The sequence below is a fragment of the Leuresthes tenuis genome, unplaced genomic scaffold (genome assembly GCF_036924035.1).
Source record: "Leuresthes tenuis unplaced genomic scaffold, fLeuTen1.0.hap1 SCAF_2, whole genome shotgun sequence".
Lineage (NCBI taxonomy): Eukaryota > Metazoa > Chordata > Actinopteri > Atheriniformes > Atherinopsidae > Leuresthes > Leuresthes tenuis.
This window is the reverse complement of record NW_027325356.1, coordinates 3,653,537-3,672,520: the sequence shown is the minus strand read 5'-3', so window position 1 is coordinate 3,672,520 and position 18,984 is coordinate 3,653,537. Positions and strand designations below refer to the sequence as shown.

The 18,984-nt window shown below is 47.5% G+C and overlaps 1 protein-coding gene across 11 annotated transcripts in view; it reads right to left on the bottom strand.

Annotated features, from left to right (window-relative positions):
• Positions 1-18,984, bottom strand: part of herc1 (HECT and RLD domain containing E3 ubiquitin protein ligase family member 1) — a 68,686-nt gene that overhangs the window by 1,716 nt on the left and 47,986 nt on the right. For all 11 annotated transcript variants that reach the window (XM_072379890.1, XM_072379884.1, XM_072379893.1 and 8 more), the window contains 24 exons: positions 17,839-18,039; positions 17,638-17,768; positions 17,339-17,562; positions 16,828-16,948; positions 15,829-15,975; positions 15,649-15,750; positions 15,384-15,557; positions 13,982-14,281; positions 13,836-13,901; positions 13,636-13,761; positions 13,362-13,500; positions 11,930-12,111; positions 11,688-11,843; positions 11,490-11,612; positions 11,296-11,398; positions 9,721-9,890; positions 8,260-8,398; positions 7,923-8,092; positions 7,313-7,482; positions 5,314-5,479; positions 5,158-5,234; positions 4,818-5,070; positions 3,300-3,452; positions 2,759-3,064 (listed from right to left, as the gene is read on the bottom strand). In XM_072379890.1, the coding sequence (XP_072235991.1) occupies positions 2,759-3,064; positions 3,300-3,452; positions 4,818-5,070; positions 5,158-5,234; positions 5,314-5,479; positions 7,313-7,482; positions 7,923-8,092; positions 8,260-8,398; positions 9,721-9,890; positions 11,296-11,398; positions 11,490-11,612; positions 11,688-11,843; positions 11,930-12,111; positions 13,362-13,500; positions 13,636-13,761; positions 13,836-13,901; positions 13,982-14,281; positions 15,384-15,557; positions 15,649-15,750; positions 15,829-15,975; positions 16,828-16,948; positions 17,339-17,562; positions 17,638-17,768; positions 17,839-18,039 (3,899 nt within the window). The remainder of the gene's footprint in view (positions 1-2,758; positions 3,065-3,299; positions 3,453-4,817; positions 5,071-5,157; positions 5,235-5,313; positions 5,480-7,312; positions 7,483-7,922; positions 8,093-8,259; positions 8,399-9,720; positions 9,891-11,295; positions 11,399-11,489; positions 11,613-11,687; positions 11,844-11,929; positions 12,112-13,361; positions 13,501-13,635; positions 13,762-13,835; positions 13,902-13,981; positions 14,282-15,383; positions 15,558-15,648; positions 15,751-15,828; positions 15,976-16,827; positions 16,949-17,338; positions 17,563-17,637; positions 17,769-17,838; positions 18,040-18,984) is intronic.

The window sequence follows — 18,984 nt, the reverse complement described above, 5'->3', positions numbered from 1 at the left end:
CCTAACTGGTTTCCTAACTGGTCTCCTAACTGGTTTCCTAACTGGTCTCCTAACTGTTCTCCTAACTGGTCTCCTAACTGTTCTCCTAACTGGTCTCCTAACTGGTTTCCTAACTGGTCTCCTAACTGGTCTCCTAACTGGTCTCCTAACTGGTCTCCTAACTGGTCTCCTAACTGCTCTCCTGACTGGTTTCCTAACTGGTTTCCTAACTGGTCTCCTAACTGGTTTCCTAACTGGTCTCCTAACTGGTCTCCTAACTGGTTTCCTAACTGGTCTCCTAACTGGTCTCCTAACTGGTTTCCTAACTGGTCTCCTAACTGGTCTCCTAACTGGTTTCCTAACTGGTCTCCTAACTGGTCTCCTAACTGGTCTCCTAACTGGTTTCCTAACTGGTCTCCTAACTGGTCTCCTAACTGGTTTCCTAACTGGTCTCCTAACTGGTCTCCTAACTGGTCTCCTAACTGGTCTCCTAACTGGTTTCCTAACTGGTCTCCTAACTGGTCTCCTAACTGGTCTCCTAACTGGTTTCCTAACTGGTCTCCTAACTGGTTTCCTAACTGGTCTCCTAACTGGTTTCCTAACTGGTCTCCTAACTGGTTTCCTAACTGGTTTCCTAACTGGTCTCCTAACTGGTTTCCTAACTGGTCTCCTAACTGGTCTCCTAACTGGTTTCCTAACTGGTCTCCTAACTGGTTTCCTAACTGGTCTCCTAACTGGTTTCCTAACTGGTTTCCTAACTGGTCTCCTAACTGGTTTCCTAACTGGTCTCCTAACTGGTCTCCTAACTGGTTTCCTAACTGGTCTCCTAACTGGTTTCCTAACTGGTTTCCTAACTGGTCTCCTAACTGGTCTCCTAACTGGTCTCCTAACTGGTCTCCTAACTGGTTTCCTAACTGGTCTCCTAACTGGTCTCCTAACTGCTCTCCTAACTGCTCTCCTAACTGGTCTCCTAACTGGTCTCCTAACTGGTCTCCTAACTGGTTTCCTAACTGGTTTCCTAACTGGTCTCCTAACTGGTCTCCTAACTGGTTTCCTAACTGGTCTCCTAACTGGTTTCCTAACTGGTCTCCTAACTGTTCTCCTAACTGGTCTCCTAACTGTTCTCCTAACTGGTCTCCTAACTGGTTTCCTAACTGGTCTCCTAACTGGTCTCCTAACTGGTCTCCTAACTGGTCTCCTAACTGGTCTCCTAACTGCTCTCCTGACTGGTTTCCTAACTGGTTTCCTAACTGGTCTCCTAACTGGTTTCCTAACTGGTCTCCTAACTGGTCTCCTAACTGGTTTCCTAACTGGTCTCCTAACTGGTCTCCTAACTGGTTTCCTAACTGGTCTCCTAACTGGTCTCCTAACTGGTTTCCTAACTGGTCTCCTAACTGGTCTCCTAACTGGTCTCCTAACTGGTTTCCTAACTGGTCTCCTAACTGGTCTCCTAACTGGTTTCCTAACTGGTCTCCTAACTGGTCTCCTAACTGGTCTCCTAACTGGTTTCCTAACTGGTCTCCTAACTGGTCTCCTAACTGGTCTCCTAACTGGTCTCCTAACTGGTTTCCTAACTGGTCTCCTAACTGGTTTCCTAACTGGTCTCCTAACTGGTTTCCTAACTGGTCTCCTAACTGGTTTCCTAACTGGTTTCCTAACTGGTCTCCTAACTGGTTTCCTAACTGGTCTCCTAACTGGTCTCCTAACTGGTTTCCTAACTGCTCTCCTAACTGCTCTCCTAACTGGTCTCCTAACTGGTCTCCAGCCTGTGAAACCTCTGCAGATGGTCCAGAACGCGGCGGTGCGTCTGGTCTTGGATCAGCCTAAAAGAACACGCCCCCCCTCTGTTCATTGAGCTCCTCTGGCTGCCCTTAGCCGCCCGCATCAGATCCAAGTCCCTGATGTTAGCTACAAAGAGCTTAATGGAACGGCTCCATCTACTTGAATGCTCTTGCAAAGGCTTATGTCCCAACTGGGTCCCTCCGTTGGTCCCAGGATTGTCGTCTAGCAGCTCCTACACCACGCCTAAGACAATCCAAACTCTGTTCATGTGTCGTCCCACGATGGTGGAATGACCTACCGAGCGCTACCAGAACAGGGGCGTCCCTGTCTATCTTCAAGAAGCTCCTGAAAACCCAGCTCTTCAGAGAGCATCTCCTATCCCAGCACTTACCTTGTACTTCCCTACCCCCTCTATCTCTGCACTTTATCTTTCTGCACTTCCTTCTATGCCTGCACCCTATCTCTGCTCTGTCCCCTCTGACAGAGTCAGACTCCTGGGTTCCTTCTATGGAGCTTATTGTTAGCTTTTTATAAAGCTGTTATAACTTCATTTGTAAGTCGCTTTGGATAAAAGCGTCTGATAAATACAGAAACAGAAACTATCTGCCCATCTGCCTGGAGTCCATCCACAAATGTCTGAGTGACATTAAACTCCGACTATCACAGAATTTTCTCTCCCTAAACGAAAACCAGACCAAATGTATTTTGTTTGACTCATCAAACTACTTCACCTGGTCTGTAATCATGTTGTTGTGGACTGGATAGTGTAAGATCGCCACCTTTCGTGTGGGAGACCTGGGTTAAAACCCCCTGCATGAAAGCTACCAGTAGGGGTCCTGAGGTAAGACCCCCTTAGTCTACCTGTAAGTCGCTTTGGATAAAAGCGTCTGCTAAATACATAAACAAATTAAAATGAAACAAATTGGGTTTTTTTGGCTGTCTGCTACAGAGCAGTCCAGTGAAGAACAAAGCTTTGATTTCCGGGTCGAACACTCACCCGGTCCACCTTCATGATCTGGAACCTCTGAGAGATGTCGGCCGTGTTGGCGGGCAGCCTGGAGCGTCCGGACACGAAGCGCATGAAGAGGACCCGCTCCTCGTTGGAGAACTCCTCCAGAGTCTGCCAGAACCACTGGACCAGGGAGTGCTGCTCGTCCACCTCCCGGTACCGCACCACCTTCTTCAGCACGTCGCAGCAGATCTCAGGCATGCCGCACACCATCTGCTCCAGCTGCTTGGCCGTCAGCAGCGACAGCAGCGGCACCGGCACGATCCACGACATGCCCTCACGCACCGCCGCCACCTGACATGGAAACGGGTTCTGTTTAGGCTCAGTTCACCAGAACAACATGGAGACTTCAGATTCATTTCCTCTGATGTCTGGGAGGAGATTCAGAACTAGTTTTTCCCTCCAGCCTCAAAGGTTTCTATTCTATTTCATATTTCTTCTTCTGTAGGACGAATGAAAAAGTCAGAACCGAGCTGTTCTCAGGGATCGGATTCACAAAAAACAACCACCAGAAGCAGATCTGCTGTACCTGTCGGTCGATCTCATGCAGCCGGTACTCGATGGCTCGCTCCACGTACTCCTTTCTGTTGGAGAAGGTCAGAGGGATGCTGTTTCCTCCCGGGATGATGGGCACCATTTTACCGTCTGCGCTCTGCCCGACGAAGGAATCCAGAGGAATCATCTGGAGGATAAACAGCGAAGATCAGAGCCGCGGCGAATCAAACCGTCCTGGTCACATGACGCTTTCTGGTGTGTTTGGGTCTAAATCGCCTCATTTGTAGTCCAGACTCACTTAATTGAAACACTTTGGCTAATCTAAAACAAATTATGAGGCGACTGCGCTGTATAGCACCAATTCTGACCAATCAGAGCAGACCGGGCCTCTCGGTTGGGTTTTTAAAGAGATTTCAGATGAAAAGTGACCTAAAGAGGCTGCAGAAATGTACAATTAGAGGCAATAATGTGCTTTTTGAACGACTTGCTGAACAAGAACAGATCAAATTAAACTTCCACCTGAAAATATCAGTAAATAAAAGCTGTAAAACAGCTTGACTGAAACACAAATGAAGCTGAATGATGCTCCAGATGTTTCAGACAGAGCGAGGAGCATCAGACTCGACATCTGTCTGAACATCTGGACACAGGCGGCCCAGAGGAAAGGCTGAGTCAGCACAGGTTTGGATTTCACTGATCGGTAACGTGGTGCATTTATTCAACCAGAAACCGAAATAAAGTAGTTTGATAAATCCACAGTTTCAGTATAAATGAAAATAATTTGACATTAGATTTTAAGGTGGACTCGTGGTTTTTGTTCTGGTGCAGAAACAGAGGAAAAATGTTATTTATGAACCACAAAATATCAAAGTAAAGTGGTCTTGAGCAATAGTTCTCCAGCTTTCTGAAGGTCTTTCAGAGTTTCTCTTTGGATATTTTATGCATTTTTGCTCATTTTCAGCCCAGTTCTTGAACCTGATGTGTTTTTTCTTTGTTAAGCTACTTAATTCTGACCTATTCGAGCAGAAAAAATGCTCCTAACTCAAGGGATGAACCAGTGTTGTGTCGACACAGAACAGACAACTTAGCAAAGAAGCCGTTTTAAACTGGATCTTTAGGCACTTTGTCACAAAGACACATCATTTGTTCCCATTTCTTTAGCTGCATCTATGAAAAACAGCAAAGAAAACACAGTTTGACAGACAGAAAATAGGATTTCTGCAGCAACAAGGTGATTCCCAAAGAGCTATTAGCTGAAAACTTGGCATATCTCAGCATGGTGTGCAGTGGGTCCTTAAAACATTTGAGGAAACTGGACAAGTGGAGGACAAAAGAAGAAGTGTCAGGCCTAAAAAACTATCTACAGCAGATGAACAGGATCTGAAAGTGATGTCCTTAAGAAAGAGGAAAACTGCCTTCTAACATTTACTGACTTTCCAGGTCGGCTCCAGGCCTCCTGGAGGCCTCCAAAGCAGCTTGATACTCAAAATCTGGACATGTGGGTGTCATGTGGCGTGTGATGGTGTTCGGAGTGACTCCGCCTCCTCCTCACCTCATGGAAATTATCCTCGGTGATGCCGCTGTCTTCAATGTGAAGAATGCTTTTGAGCGTCTGCACGTAGAGGAGGTCCACCTCCTCCAGGTCCTCCAGCAGCAGCGGGATGCAGCACAGCTGGTTCCAGACCAGCGGCGCCAGGTGCAGGTCCAGAGGCTTCTTGGTGCGGATGGCCACGCCCATCAGGATGCCCAGAAACTTGAACTGGAGCATGTGCTCATCCAGGCAGGCGGACGGGTTGAAAAGGAATCTGCACACGGAGGACGCGGTTTTAGCCAATGTGTTCAATGACGTTGGGATTTTCCAGCGTCAGGTGAAGAGCGTTTGAGCGGCTCACCTGTCTCTGTTGTAGCCGACCTCTGCGGTGGCGTTGGGGGATGGGATGAGCAGGTCGACCACGCCCGTCTCCAGCTCCTGAAAAACACGCCCATCATGAACACCAGTGAACACCTGAACTCAGAACAGCAACAAACCGGGTCAGAGGTGGAGGTACCTGACACATCTCTGTGATGGTGTCATCAAACACCCCCCCGGCGTCGTCCGCCCCCTCCCCCACAAGTTTGACCTTCCAGGCCCTCGACGGCAGCCGGAGGTCCGAGGCGTTCAGCTTCACAACCTGCCGAGCGATCTGCACGAAGATCGGTTTGCACTTCCGTCCGCTGCAGAGAGGAAGAAGAAGGAGAAGAAGAAGAAGAAGAAGGAGAAGAAGAAGGAGAAGAAGAAGAAGAAGGAGAAGAAGAAAAAGAAGAAGAAGAAGAAGTGTCCGGGTCAGAACTTAGTTCTGTTTCACAGCAACTTCTTCCACCAAGTGGAACTTCTACACAGCCGCATCTAACATGAAATCTTTGGCTGAGCCATCGTGTTTAAGCAGCAGAAAAGACTTTTAATCTGTCCTTTACTAAGCTGGACGTGCTGCTTTATTCTGGCTCAACTGGAGCTTTTCATCAACAATGATCGTAGACCTGAGTGTTCAGTCATTAAATATGAGCTTATTCTTCTGATAGTAGACGGATCAACACCTTGATGAGGAACAACACCTTTTATCAGAAGATTAAGGGTGCAAAAAAATCGATAACATAATTAGTCGCCCATGTGTCTTTTTCACGCACAGAGTGAGTCATCTCACTTCCTACCTATCTTTGCGTCTCAGTAAATAATAGCGGGAGATGACCTGTGGAAACAGTGAAATGGCTGCAGCTGAATTATCGTCCTCATGTCCAAAAGTGTCCAGATTCTGGGAGCATTTCACCCTCAACACCCAGAAAAAATAGATTACCGGCAAGTTTTGTAAAGCCGACCTCACGTCTGTGAGGCATGAACATTTGAAGAGGAAGCAGGTTGGAGCTCTGGTAAGATATTTAGCATCGTGTTTAAGCAGCAGAAAAGACTTTTAATCTGTCCTTTACTAAACTGGACACGCTGCTTTATTCTGGCCCAACTGGAGCTTTTCATCAACAATGATCGTAGACCTGAGTGTTCAGTCATTAAATATGAGCTTATTTTTCTGATAGTAGACGGATCTTCCCACTGAGATGAGGAACAACACCTTTTATCAGAAGATTAAGGGTGCAACCATCAGTCGACAAAAATTGATAACAGATAATTAGTCGCCAACGTGTTTAATTGTCGGTTACGTCATCACGTCTTTTTCACGCTGTCATTTTTCGTACAGAGTGAGTCATCTCACTTCCTACCTATCTCTGCGTCTCGGTAAATAATAGCGGGAGATGACCTGTAGAAACAGTGAAATGGCTGCGGATGAATTATCGTCCTCATGTCCAAAAGTGTCCAGGATCTGGGAACATTTCACCCTCAACACCCAGAAAAATAGATTACCTGCAAGTTTTGTAAAGCCGACCTCAGTCTGTCAGGCATGAACTTTGAAGAGGAAGCAGGTTGGAGCTCTGGTAAGATATTTAGCTTGTTAGCGTAGCCTGCTAGCTATAAATAATCGGCATTGTCTTGGATTTTAACACTAAAGTGCAACATTAAAATGGTATTATTAAACTTTACAATCCACAGTTACAACCAGGCTGTATTCTTTTTCACTTTTTGGTATTTTTGGTATTGATTTGACTGTTGGTGCATTACAGCCGCACTCTTATTAGCATTTTCAGCTAATGTTAAAAGTCAAGCTATAATATGGCTTGAATGTATCATTTTTCAGTTTTGGATCGTTTTGATTAGTAATTAACCGATTAGTCGATTAATCGTTTCAATAATCGATGACGAGTCGACTATCAAAGTAGTCGTTAGTTGCAGCCCTACAGAAGATACAGAGGCTTCTTATCTTTTAAGTAAAAGTTATCCTCATCAGTCCCAACACAAAGCCAAGCTGGCCTGTTTTAAAAGGATCCGACTGTAAACCAAACGCAAACCGACTCCTCATCATCGGCCTTCATCTGCAGAATGATCGTTAAACCCTCCAACATGAGGGAAGAAGCTGAGAACTACAATATTCATCCATCACACACACAAAGGCGCACTCTGACCGTGTGGAGATCCGTTTGACGGTGATCTGGGGTCCGTAGTTCTTGCCCTGTACCATGGTCTTCCCGATGGAGCGCACCATGGGCAGGGTGTACACCCTGGGGGCCAACAGGGGCCTCAGCTGGCCCTGGACGATGCCCCAGGTCCCTGCGTTGTAGTGGGAGGTGCAGCTCTGCAGAGGCACAGTCACATTTACTGTCATGACATCATTCACACGGTTTTCAGTTTGATTTGAACACGGAGGCGAATAAAGGATGCATGTTGGCTGGTGAATAAAAGTCGACCGATTAATCAAAACTGATGTAAATGAATTAAAATGTCTTTATTTTCATGGCAAACTCTATGACTCCTCATTCAGGCCTGGATATTTCGTGGCCTGTCGTTTAAATATCCAAAAAGTGGAACATTTTGTGGTAAAGTTCGTCTCAGCAGGAGTGTTTCTGTGAGACCGTTTCATCACAGATTCAGATTCTTCGTACTCGGAGGAACGGTCCAAAAAGCAGGATTTTTTTAGCCATTTTTAGAGCTGAAACTACTTGGATGAAGGGGGGGACGGTGAGGCCTGAAAAGGGGTTTAAGTGTGTTGTTTTCGGGTCGTGGTTCTGCTCTTACCTGGTTGTTTGGGCTGAGGTTCAGCAGCCTCCACGAGGAGTACATCAGGTCGGAGAAGTGGTAGAGGAGGCGCAGGCGGGCCCTCACCGCCTCTATGCTCACCTCTTTCAGCCCGTTGTACTGAGGCGGAACCGCCACTGGCAGACCCAGCTGGAGCGGGACGGACGAGCCTGAGGGGGGGGAGAAGAGTCAGCTGATCGCAGGTGAGATACAGTCACATCACATATCTGAAGGAAGCGCCTCTTTAGGAGAAACACAGGAAACTCAGATCCGAAGCCCGGTTAAAGAGTCTGTGGGTCAGACGGCGTCGGATGGAGAACTGGAGCGTTCAACACACCTGGTGCTCGAGGCGGGACGCATGGAGCCGTCCATGCTGCGCTGTGGCAGCGTCCAGCGGAGATCTGGTGGATGTTCTTCCCCTGCAGCACCGTCACCAGAGTGGGCTCCCTGACGTGGTTGGTGTGGCCCAGACCCAGCTACACAAATCACAGGTCACCGCGGTCAGAAATCACACAGTCAAGGGTGAGAACCTGACAGCTTCATTCAGTTTGAGCGTTTTATGATCTAAATGTTCCTGACACAACTTCACCTGATAACAAGGTGCACGAATAAGAAGTTTAAACGGTCAAAACTTTATTGTTTGAGAAAAGTTTTCAGCTTCAGGGTCTTAAAATTTAAACGGGACAAATCAACCAATCAGATCCATCAGATACATACATCAACCAATCAGATCCATCAGATACATGCATCAACCAATCAGATCCATCAGATACATGCATCAACCAATCAGATCCATCAGATACATGCATCAACCAATCAGATACATCAGATACATGCATCAACCAATCAGATACATCAGATACATGCATCAACCAATCAGATCCATCAGATACATGCATCAACCAATCAGATACATCAGATACATGCATCAACCAATCAGATACATCAGATACATGCATCAACCAATCAGATCCATCAGATACATGCATCAACCAATCAGATCCATCAGATACATGCATCAACCAATCAGATCCATCAGATACATGCATCAACCAATCAGATACATCAGATACATGCATCAACCAATCAGATCCATCAGATACATGCATCAACCAATCAGATCCATCAGATACATGCATCAACCAATCAGATCCATCAGATACATGCATCAACCAATCAGATCCATCAGATACATGCATCAACCAATCAGATCCATCAGATACATGCATCAACCAATCAGATCCATCAGATACATGCATCAACCAATCAGATACATCAGATACATGCATCAACCAATCAGATACATGCATCAACCAATCAGATCCATTAGATACATGAATCAACCAATCAGATACATCAGATACATGCATCAACCAATCAGATACATCAGATACATACATCAACCAATCAGATACATCAGATACATTCATCAACCAATCAGATACATGCATCAACCAATCAGATCCATCAGATACATGCATCAACCAATCAGATCCATCAGATACATACATCAACCAATCAGATACATCAGATACATACATCAACCAATCAGATCCATTAGATACATGAATCAACCAATCAGATCCATCAGATACATACATCAACCAATCAGATACATCAGATACATGAATCAACCAATCAGATACATCAGCATACATGCATCAACCAATCAGCATGGTCCTGAAGGCCCTGAATGTTTTCCCCGCTCTAACACACCTGATTTAAATAAAAGGCTCAGCTCCTCCAGTCACACCTCATCACCACACAAACGTGCACTCTGTGTGTGCGTGGAGGTTACCTGTCCCTCAGAGTTGCTGCCCCAGGTGTAAACGTCTCCCGTGGAGGACAGAACCAAAGTGTGTTCGGCTCCGACAGCGACGTCCTGGATGTGGGTCCCTGACAGAGCCGGTATCTGCTGGGGCCGGTTGTGGTTCCGGGCGCGACCCTCCGGCAAACCGATCAGACGGTCTTCAGAGAACAGAGTTTATCAAATTAAAAAACCCTCAAAAACAACCCACAAACACAGCACTTAGCATTCTTTGTTCTAAAACCAACCAGAACTTCCTCTGACAGATAAAACTCAAACAAAAGTCAACTTTGTTTAAAACTTGCTGGAATGAAGGATTTCAAGATATCTGCTTTCATTACCTAGGAAATCAAAATATACGGTCAATAGCCTTGAAATCATCCATTTTTGCCATCTTTTTTGATTATAATGTCACATAAATCAGGCCAGGAATGATTTATTAAGAAATCCTTCTGTAAATATCTTCAGAATACTGCTAAGTGTATAACTGGAAAGTTTGGTGTGAGTAGGTGCTACACAGGCTGAGATATTGATAAAAATATATAGGAAATATATATAAATACATTTTGGAAAAATACAAAAGAATGATTTTGAGAAAACGGCATTTAAAGATTTAAACAGGGTAATTTAATACATTTGTATTGGAAACAATTGTTCAAAAACAGAATAAATGTTCAGGCCCTCAGTAATAATAATATAGAATATTATTAATATAGAATAATAAAGTAGAATTCAAGCTCAATACAATACAAGATCGCGTATCAATTCATTGAAACATGCTGTCATTAACTCCCCTCGGTTTCCTAACGGCAGTTTATGGTCAGATGTGCTGCTTCCCGAAGGTTCATCAGCTAATCTAATAGATTTTCTTTTATTGCATCTTGCAAAGGGCAATTGTTGCTTTCTTTTCTTTGAACGTTGCCGTGTTTCGGGGCCTTTTCAGAGATTCTGTGAAAGCTACACTCGGATGTGTCAGAGTCACATGACGCTTCTGAGCGAATCACGTTAGCAGAAACGAGCAGTAGCCAATGAGATTTTGTCATTAGCTATAAATCCGCCTTTAGACATTCACGATTGGTTACTGATAGAAAAGAAGTGCCATTATTTGCGTTATATGTCCTTGTGCAGGAGAGTCAGAGCTTTACAACGATGCCGGTCATGACAGACTTCAGTAAACAGACGAAGCTCGGCATGCCGCGTTGGAATGCTAACTTCTTGGCTAACTTCTTGGTAAATTCGGGCGAAACGTACCGCTGCGAGTAAACAAAATGTAATAAAATAAACATTTAAATGTATGTTTTCAACGTTTTCTTTATAGCAGGTTTAAAGAACACATATTGATGGAATAGACTGGCCCAAAAAAATGTTTTCGCCTGCCGTGTCTCGCCTTAAAGTCAAACCCGACCAGACTTCTGGGAAAGGAATGATGTCATGATTCGGGTGTTTTTGTAGGATGGCATCAAATGAGTGAAATGTTACTTTCAGGTGGGTTTAGTTGAGTGTTTTCTATCACTTCTGTCTCCACAATAACAACAGAAGAGAGAAAAAGGAGAAACAGAAGCCTACCTTGGCCGAATGTGAAAACTTTGCCATCTTTGGTTAGAGCCACAGAGAACTGAGTTCCACAGGCCACCTTCTTGATACTGATCCCACACAGGACGTCCACTTTCTGCAGAATGAAACCACACCGGCATCAGAAACAGTCCGGACGAGCCTCACAGACCGACACCTTCAGCTCAGGAGAGGTGGCGGGTTCTTACCTGAGGGGAGGACTTGGCCGTGGAATTGCCAAGTCCCAGTTTTCCGTAGTCGCCGTCGCCAAAGGCCCAAACCATCATTCCATCGGCAGACACGACCAGAGTGTGGTTCAGCCCACAGGCCACCTGAGGAGGGACCAAAGCATCAGTTCTGACCGTGCTCCACTCGCCTGAGCTCTGAAACATTGGGTGAAGGCCCACCTGTCCCACTTGGTAACCCTCCAGAGCGGTGACCTTCTCCGGCAGCTTCTTGTTGGAGGTGTTTCCCAGACCCAGTCTGCCGTAGTCTCCGTTCCCGAAGGTGAAAAGCTTCCCGTCGGCTGTGACGACCGCCGAGTGTTTGAACCCACACGACATCTGACAGAAACAGAGCAGAGAGCGTGATGGCGGCGCACGTTTCCACAGAACGCACCGTGTTCCTGACTGCATGTGGACGGGCTGACCTGCACCACCTCCTCCCCCTGCAGGGCTTCAATCTGTCGTGGTCGGCGCTGGCGGTCGCTGTTTCCGTGGCCCAGCTTGCCGTAGTCGCCGTCCCCCCAGCTGAACACCTCGCCGCTCTCCGTCAGAGCCATCGAGTGACCGTCACTGCCGCACGACGTCACCAGCTGGGTCACAACGAAACCTGAAGAGAGACAAAGTAAACCGGATCTTAGAGGGTCAGAACCAGGACCCATCGGCGGGCCGGTAAACTGCGTCGTTTAAACTAAAGAAGAAGAAATAAAGCAGTTTTTTAATCTTTTGAACACTGGCCCGGGTTGGGAAGGTGGGTCGGTTCTGGGATGGACTGCCTGCTGGCAGAAACAGAGCTCTTATTCCACCAGTTTTAAAATCTGTTTGTTTCCAGATTATTTAAAGACTATTTTACTGGTTTTTAAGGCTCTTATCAGGGGCGTCAAACTCAAACACACAGTGGGCCAAAATTTTAACTTGAACAAAGCCGCGGGCCAAGGTTGAACAAATTAACCTTTTAATATGGAACCCAACAAGTTTAGATTTAACAATGAATACTGAACAAGGCTTATATAACTTTAAAGTCCAGGGGTGTGAAATTGAGTTGCTAATAATAATAAAAACGTATCAATGGCATATTAAATTAAATTTAAATAAAAATTGAATGCCTCCTTTCTGTTTGCAGCCTTCTGATTTATGTCAAAATTAGCTTCTTACACAGGCTAATAAATGTGAAAATAAAATAACATAAACCTCTTTTCATCTCCTTTACTTTCTGGCTCCTTTGAGCTGTGTCCAGGTGTTTCGTTTCATAGTGTCATCTGATATTATATCCTTAGTTACTCCTTAGTTACTGACTCCACAAACAAGACAAACAGGTCTGTCTTTTACATAAACAGATATTCTGTCTCCCACCTGTCCAGAAAAGTTCTATTTTCTGCCTTTCTTTTGGCCATTTTTTGGTAGGTAACAGTGACAGCTGTGGTTTGAGGTCTGGGGGAGAGGCGGGGGGCACAAGAAGACCGCTAGCATAGATGCTACTGACACAGAGGAGGGGGCGTGTCTGCCTCTGTCCTAATTGACGCGCCAAAACAACAGCAGAGCATTATGGGATTTGTAGTATAAGCGCTGAATGCGCTGCCGCCGTATAATACTGACAGGCCAGCTCTAATATTAATTTGAAATTACCTCGCGGGCCAAATATAATTACACTGCGGGCCAAATTTGGCCCGCGGGCCAGAGTTTGACACCTATGCTCTTGATGGTCTTAGTCCAAAATATCTGGTTAGATTTTGGTTTATGGACCTCCTGGAGCCCCTCAGGTGTTTTATTAACTCCTAAAGTCAGCCATCTCATGCATTTATATACTTTTTTTAAACATCGTACTAAAGAGCGTAAGAACAACAAAAGCTGCAGCCTCACCTTGCAGAGCTGAGATGATGGTGAGGACGTGCAGGTCGTCGGAGTTTCCCTGCCCCAGACGGCCGTAGCTGCCCTCTCCGCAGGCCAACACCGTGCCGTTGGGCTGGATCACAAAGGTGCAGTTCTGACCGCACACCACCTGCAGGAAGGAGAGGTTCAGGAGGGAAGGAGAGGTTCAGGAGGGAAGCGTCGGCGGGAAATCAGAGGCCAGAGGGTGGAAACACGAGGGAAACAATCACGTTTAAAAATGGCGGGATGACGAGCGCGTGCGTACCTGCTGAGCCTGAGAAAAGGACGGGGCTGTTGTCGGAACCAGGATGTTTCTGCCGGCCTCTGCCAGCTGGCCATGCCGACCCGCCCCCCACAGGAACACGTCACACTTGCCCCCCAGGTGCCAGTCCTGCGAAACACGTGAAGGTTAAAGCTCTCAGCTGCAGAGAACAAACAGGTGATCTGCGGATCAGTGCGACGTACCTCCGGTCTGGAGGTGGCCCACGACATGATCTGCTCGTCCATACCAGACGCCCACTTACTGTTGTCCTGGAAACACAAAGGCGGTTACTCTGAGCCGTGACGGCGGTCGTTACATCACAAACTGCCGCTGGAGCCGCCCTTCTTACCATGAGCAGCGCCATTTCATCCTTGGGCACCGGCTCCAGGTCGGGAACGCAGAAAGACTCGGGGAAGGTGGCGCCTCGGGCGAGGGCCTCGGCCGCCTTCACAGTTGTGGAGAAGCAGTCGAGCCACGCCCACTCACTGGCGCTCCAAACGGCAGTGCCCGACTCCAGGGGGCAGTGTCGGAGGTGGGGCGGCACAGGGGGGCGGCACAGGAGCCGGTCCAGGTGGAGACCCACTGCCAGGGAGGCGAGGCACTGCATGTAGGGGCTGTGGATGAGCTGCTCCCCGCACACCACATGAGGCTGAAAACAGACGATGACATCAGCAGGGAGTAAGAATCAATAAATAAACTATGAACCAATCTGTGACCAACACCACGGCGTTCTGGAGATGATCCGTGTGTTTAAGTCCAACCCGTGTTCCTCACAGCTGGACATTAAACCGTCTCCGTCAGGAAAATAAAACACTTTAAAAAGGTTAAACTCCACAGGGAGCAGGATCTGGCCCCGCCCATTAACAGATGACCACGCCCACTAACAGATGGCCACGCCTACTAACAGGTAATCCCCGTCCACTAACATATTACCACGCCCACTAACAGATGACCCTGCCCACTAACAGATGACCACGCCTACTAACAGGTGATCCCCGCCCACTAACATATGACCACGCCCACTAACAGATGACCGCACCTACTAACAGATGACCCCGCCCACTAACAGATGACCACGCCCACTAACATATGACTACGCCCACTAACAGATGACCGCACCTACTAACAGATGACCACGCCCACTAACATATGACTACGCCCACTAACAGATGACCCCGCCCACTAACAGATGGCCACGCCTACTAACAGATGACCCCGCCCACTAACAGATGACCCCGCCCACTAACAGGTGACCCCGCCCACTAACAGATGACCCCGCCCACTAACAGGGACCCCGCCCATTAACAGATGACCCCGCCCACTAACAGATGACCGCGCCTACTAACAGATGACCCCGCCCACTAACAGATGACCGCCGCCTGCTCCGTTAATTCTTCTAATACTGAGGTAAAGCCTCATCAGCACCGACGGCCGAACTGTTCTGACCTTACAGATTATTCAGAGACTCCGTTAAGTTATGACGCGTTGGTTGAAAACGCCGAATGAGTCACTGAGTGACATCAGAGGAGCACGCCACAGCTCCCAGAGAACGTTCCAGGTTTCACTCTGTCCGGAAAACTCTCCACATCTTTGAAATCAGGCAGACAAACATGTAAAATCTGTTCTGCGTGACGCTCTGACGGCACCAGCGGAGCTTTTGGACCAAACAGAACTTTTAAGATCAGGTTTGAGCCCGGAACCACCAGGAAGTGATGGAGCATAAAAGGAAAGAAAACACAGGACCTCCGTACCTTCTCGTAGGCGTACTGCTCCTGCAGCATCACCGGCAGTCGCTCCAGGAAGGCTCTCATGCACGGCGCCATGTTGAGGCCGACCACGCCCTGCTTCTTCAGCGCCGTGCGGCAGGTGGCCAGCACGTGGTTGGAGGCCTTGAACTCTTTGGAGCAGTTCACAACCAGAACGTCCTGGAAACCGAGCCACGAGAACACAGATGAGGATGATGAAGAAGAAGAGGAGGAAAAACGTGGAGGAAAACCAGTTGGGTGAGACGCTCACCTTTGACCTGTTGGAGCAGACGGCCACGCCCACATCTGGGATCCAGACGATGTTCTGGATGGCCCCAGAACCGGCCACGACAGTCTGGAGCACCGACCCGTCCTGTTGGAGACACACAGGGACTCAGCGTTGCTGTTTTTAACACCTTTCTCCACCTGGCGGTGGGTCTGGGCTTCTTACCCGCAGGGACCAGATGTTCATGAGGCCTCCAACACCTCCAGATGCCAGAGCCAGGCCGTCCGGACTGAAGGCCAGCGTTCGTATCGGAGTGATGTGGCCCTTCAGCTGGAAGACGCAAACAGCTCCATCCTCTGAGCACGGAGAAGACTGCGAAACATCCACGGAAACAACACGTCAGATTAGGGAAGGGAATCGTTAAGAATTTAGCGATTCCGGTTCCATTATCGGTATCGATTCGGTTCCTTATCGATTCCCATCCGATTATATCGTACAACATATAACTCCATATATCTAATCCTGCCTCCCTCTCACAGTCCTTATTCACTAAATTAATATCAGATGGAAGTTATTCACACAGTATGTCGCTAACATTACTCCAACAGGGCTCTGAAGCTCTCCTGCTGAAGTTAAAACGGCTCTGCTCAGACTCACGGGAGACAGGTGCTCGTTTCCTGCCGTTTCCATAGCGATAGCGGCGCACCAGAGGAATTTATATTCAGCGTGAGAAATACAATGTGTGGCGGGACCGAAAAGCGTGACTTGAGAGCCCATCAACAGGACCTGGAAGTTTTACGATATCTGGGACTTTTGAGACGAAGACGCGGTGCCACGATCTCCCCGCGAGAGTCGCCGCCATCGCTTAGCAGCGTGTCAGAGACCTTACATCCGTGCACAGTAACTGCTGTGTGGTCAAATGTTTCAGCGTGTTGGCGGTATTTCCCCCTCTGATGTGATCACAGCTCTGCAGCTGGCCCTGGTTTTGTCCTTTTTGGTGAAATATAACCAAACTTTGGAGCTCGACGCCATGTTGGAAACATCCTGAGCCAAAACACGAAGCGAATGATGTCATCGCACAAATGCATCAGACGGCAGCGGAACCAATAAACAGGATCGTTCAACAGGCAGATTAACGATTCCACGGATTCAAACTGCTGGGAGCCGGTTGTCTTCGAGAAAAACAGAAACATTTAGGATTAATTACTGAAAGAGTAAAGTTACCATTAATTTATGTTTGGAGTCACTCTCCCACCAACCCTCCGAGTCAGAGGAAGAGGAGTCTGGGAAGTTGGAGATTTCTTGAGGAACGGTCCAGACAGAGACCAGGCCATTCTGACAGCATCTGAAGAACAAGAGGGCTTTTAAACTGGACCAGACCAGAGGATATAATCATCTTTAATGGGACCGTGTTGGACCTTTGGTGCAGCTCACACAGGTGAGAGAATCTTTCAGAATAAAACGATCAAATCTTTGTGTTTTTGTTCAATAAAAAAAATGTCAGAGTGTAATTAGTCATGAGAAGTAAAATCCCAGAACTGAGAGTGTACTGAGTTTACTTTACATGCCTGCAGTCAGAGAAGAAGAAGAAGAAGAAGAAGAAGAAGAAGAAGAAGAGTCTCTCACCACAGCAGTGAACATCATGTTTAACTTTCCGACATCTTCACATGTTCTTTACCCAAACTGTTTTATCATAAGTGAATATTCTGGAGCTCAAACATCAAACTTAACGTACATGGCGAGCATGCTGAGGGGATTCGGGCCGCGTCCAGGTAAGCTGCACCAGGCCACACCGTTAACTGGGGAAGGATGCCGAAGACTCTGCAGGCAGCGCCAGCTGGAGCGAGAACCTGAGCAGGAGCGCGAGTCTGGACTGGCCCAAAGTTTTACCGTCTCCTCTTTGGCACAAGTTAGCAGGATCTGACCCGTAGTACTCCACTTCATGCTGGTGATCGACTCCTGAAAAGCAGAAAAACTCTGAGCACAATCTGGATTTCAGACGAAGATAAAATGACTTGGACAGCGTCTGATTACCTTGTGTGCGTCAATGACCACGATGGCTCCTTTTTCTAAGGGTTCTTTGGATCCAATCAGCAGCTTCCCGTCTGCGTAGCCCACAGCGAAAGGTTTGTCTTCGCTGTACCAGGCGATGTTCATCACTGCCACTAAAAGAGGACACGCCCTCAGTTTCTCTCATCATTTCACAGACGGTTAAAACCTGGCAGGAGCTCCTACCATCTTTCCTGTAGCAGTGCTCCAGCTCAGTGCGGTGCATGCTGGATGTTTCCAACACCTCGATGAGGCCCAGCGACCCGTCCATCCGACCCACCAGCAGCATGTCTTTGGGCTCCCCGCACCACAAAGACTCCGCCTCCTCTTCAGGCCACGCCAGCGCCGACACCCAGTGAGGCTGCACGTCCAAGAGGCCCTTACCACCTTCCAGAGAGGAAGCAGCTCAGTTAGTGCTGGTTTATTCTGCTGAGAATACACCGAATGTTTCCACCAAGAGGACACAGTCAGGACTAAATGTGCAGCCGATTCACGTTTAATTGTAAGATTAAGAGATCAGATGAGCAGGGAAAACATCCAGCTTCAAAGTGAGCTGCAGGAAACGATTGTTTAATCGTAAGTAATCAGATAAGAAATACTTTTGCTGAATGATTGTTTAAAAAAAGACTAAAATGAAGCATTCGCTGGTTTATTTTTAGAAAATGTAGCAGATTTAAGTATCAAAAGAACAAAACCAAGTTTAATTGCATTTTAAACTGTTCTCTGCTAGCTTCCCTCTGTTCTCTGCTAGCGTCCTTCAGTTCTCTGCTAGCTTCCTTCTGTTCTCTGCTAGCTTCCCTCTGTTCTCTGCTAGCGTCCCTCTGTTCTCTGCTAGCTTCCCTCTGTTCTCTGCTAGCTTCCCTCTGTTCTCTGCTAGCTTCCCTCTGTTCTCTGCTAGCTTCCTTCTGTTCTCTGCTGGCTTCCTTCTGTTCTCTGCTGGCTTCCCTCTGTTCTCTGCTGGCTTCCTTCTGTTCTCTGCTAGCTTCCCTCTGTTCTCTGCTAGCTTCCCTCTGTTCTCTGCTAGCTTCCCTCTGTTCTCTGCTAGCTTCCCTCTGTTCTCTGCTAGCTTCCCTCTGTTCTCTGCTAGCTTCCCTCTGTTCTCTGCTAGCTTCCCTCTGTTCTCTGCTAGCTTCCCTCTGTTCTCTGCTAGCTTCCCTCTGTTCTCTGCTAGCTTCCCTCTGTTCTCTGCTAGCTTCCCTCTGTTCTCTGCTAGCTTCCCTCTGTTCTCTGCTAGCTTCCCTCTGTTCTCTGCTAGCTTCCCTCTGTTCTCTGCTAGCTTCCTTCAGTTCTCTGCTAGCTTCCCTCTGTTCTCTGCTAGCTTCCCTCTGTTCT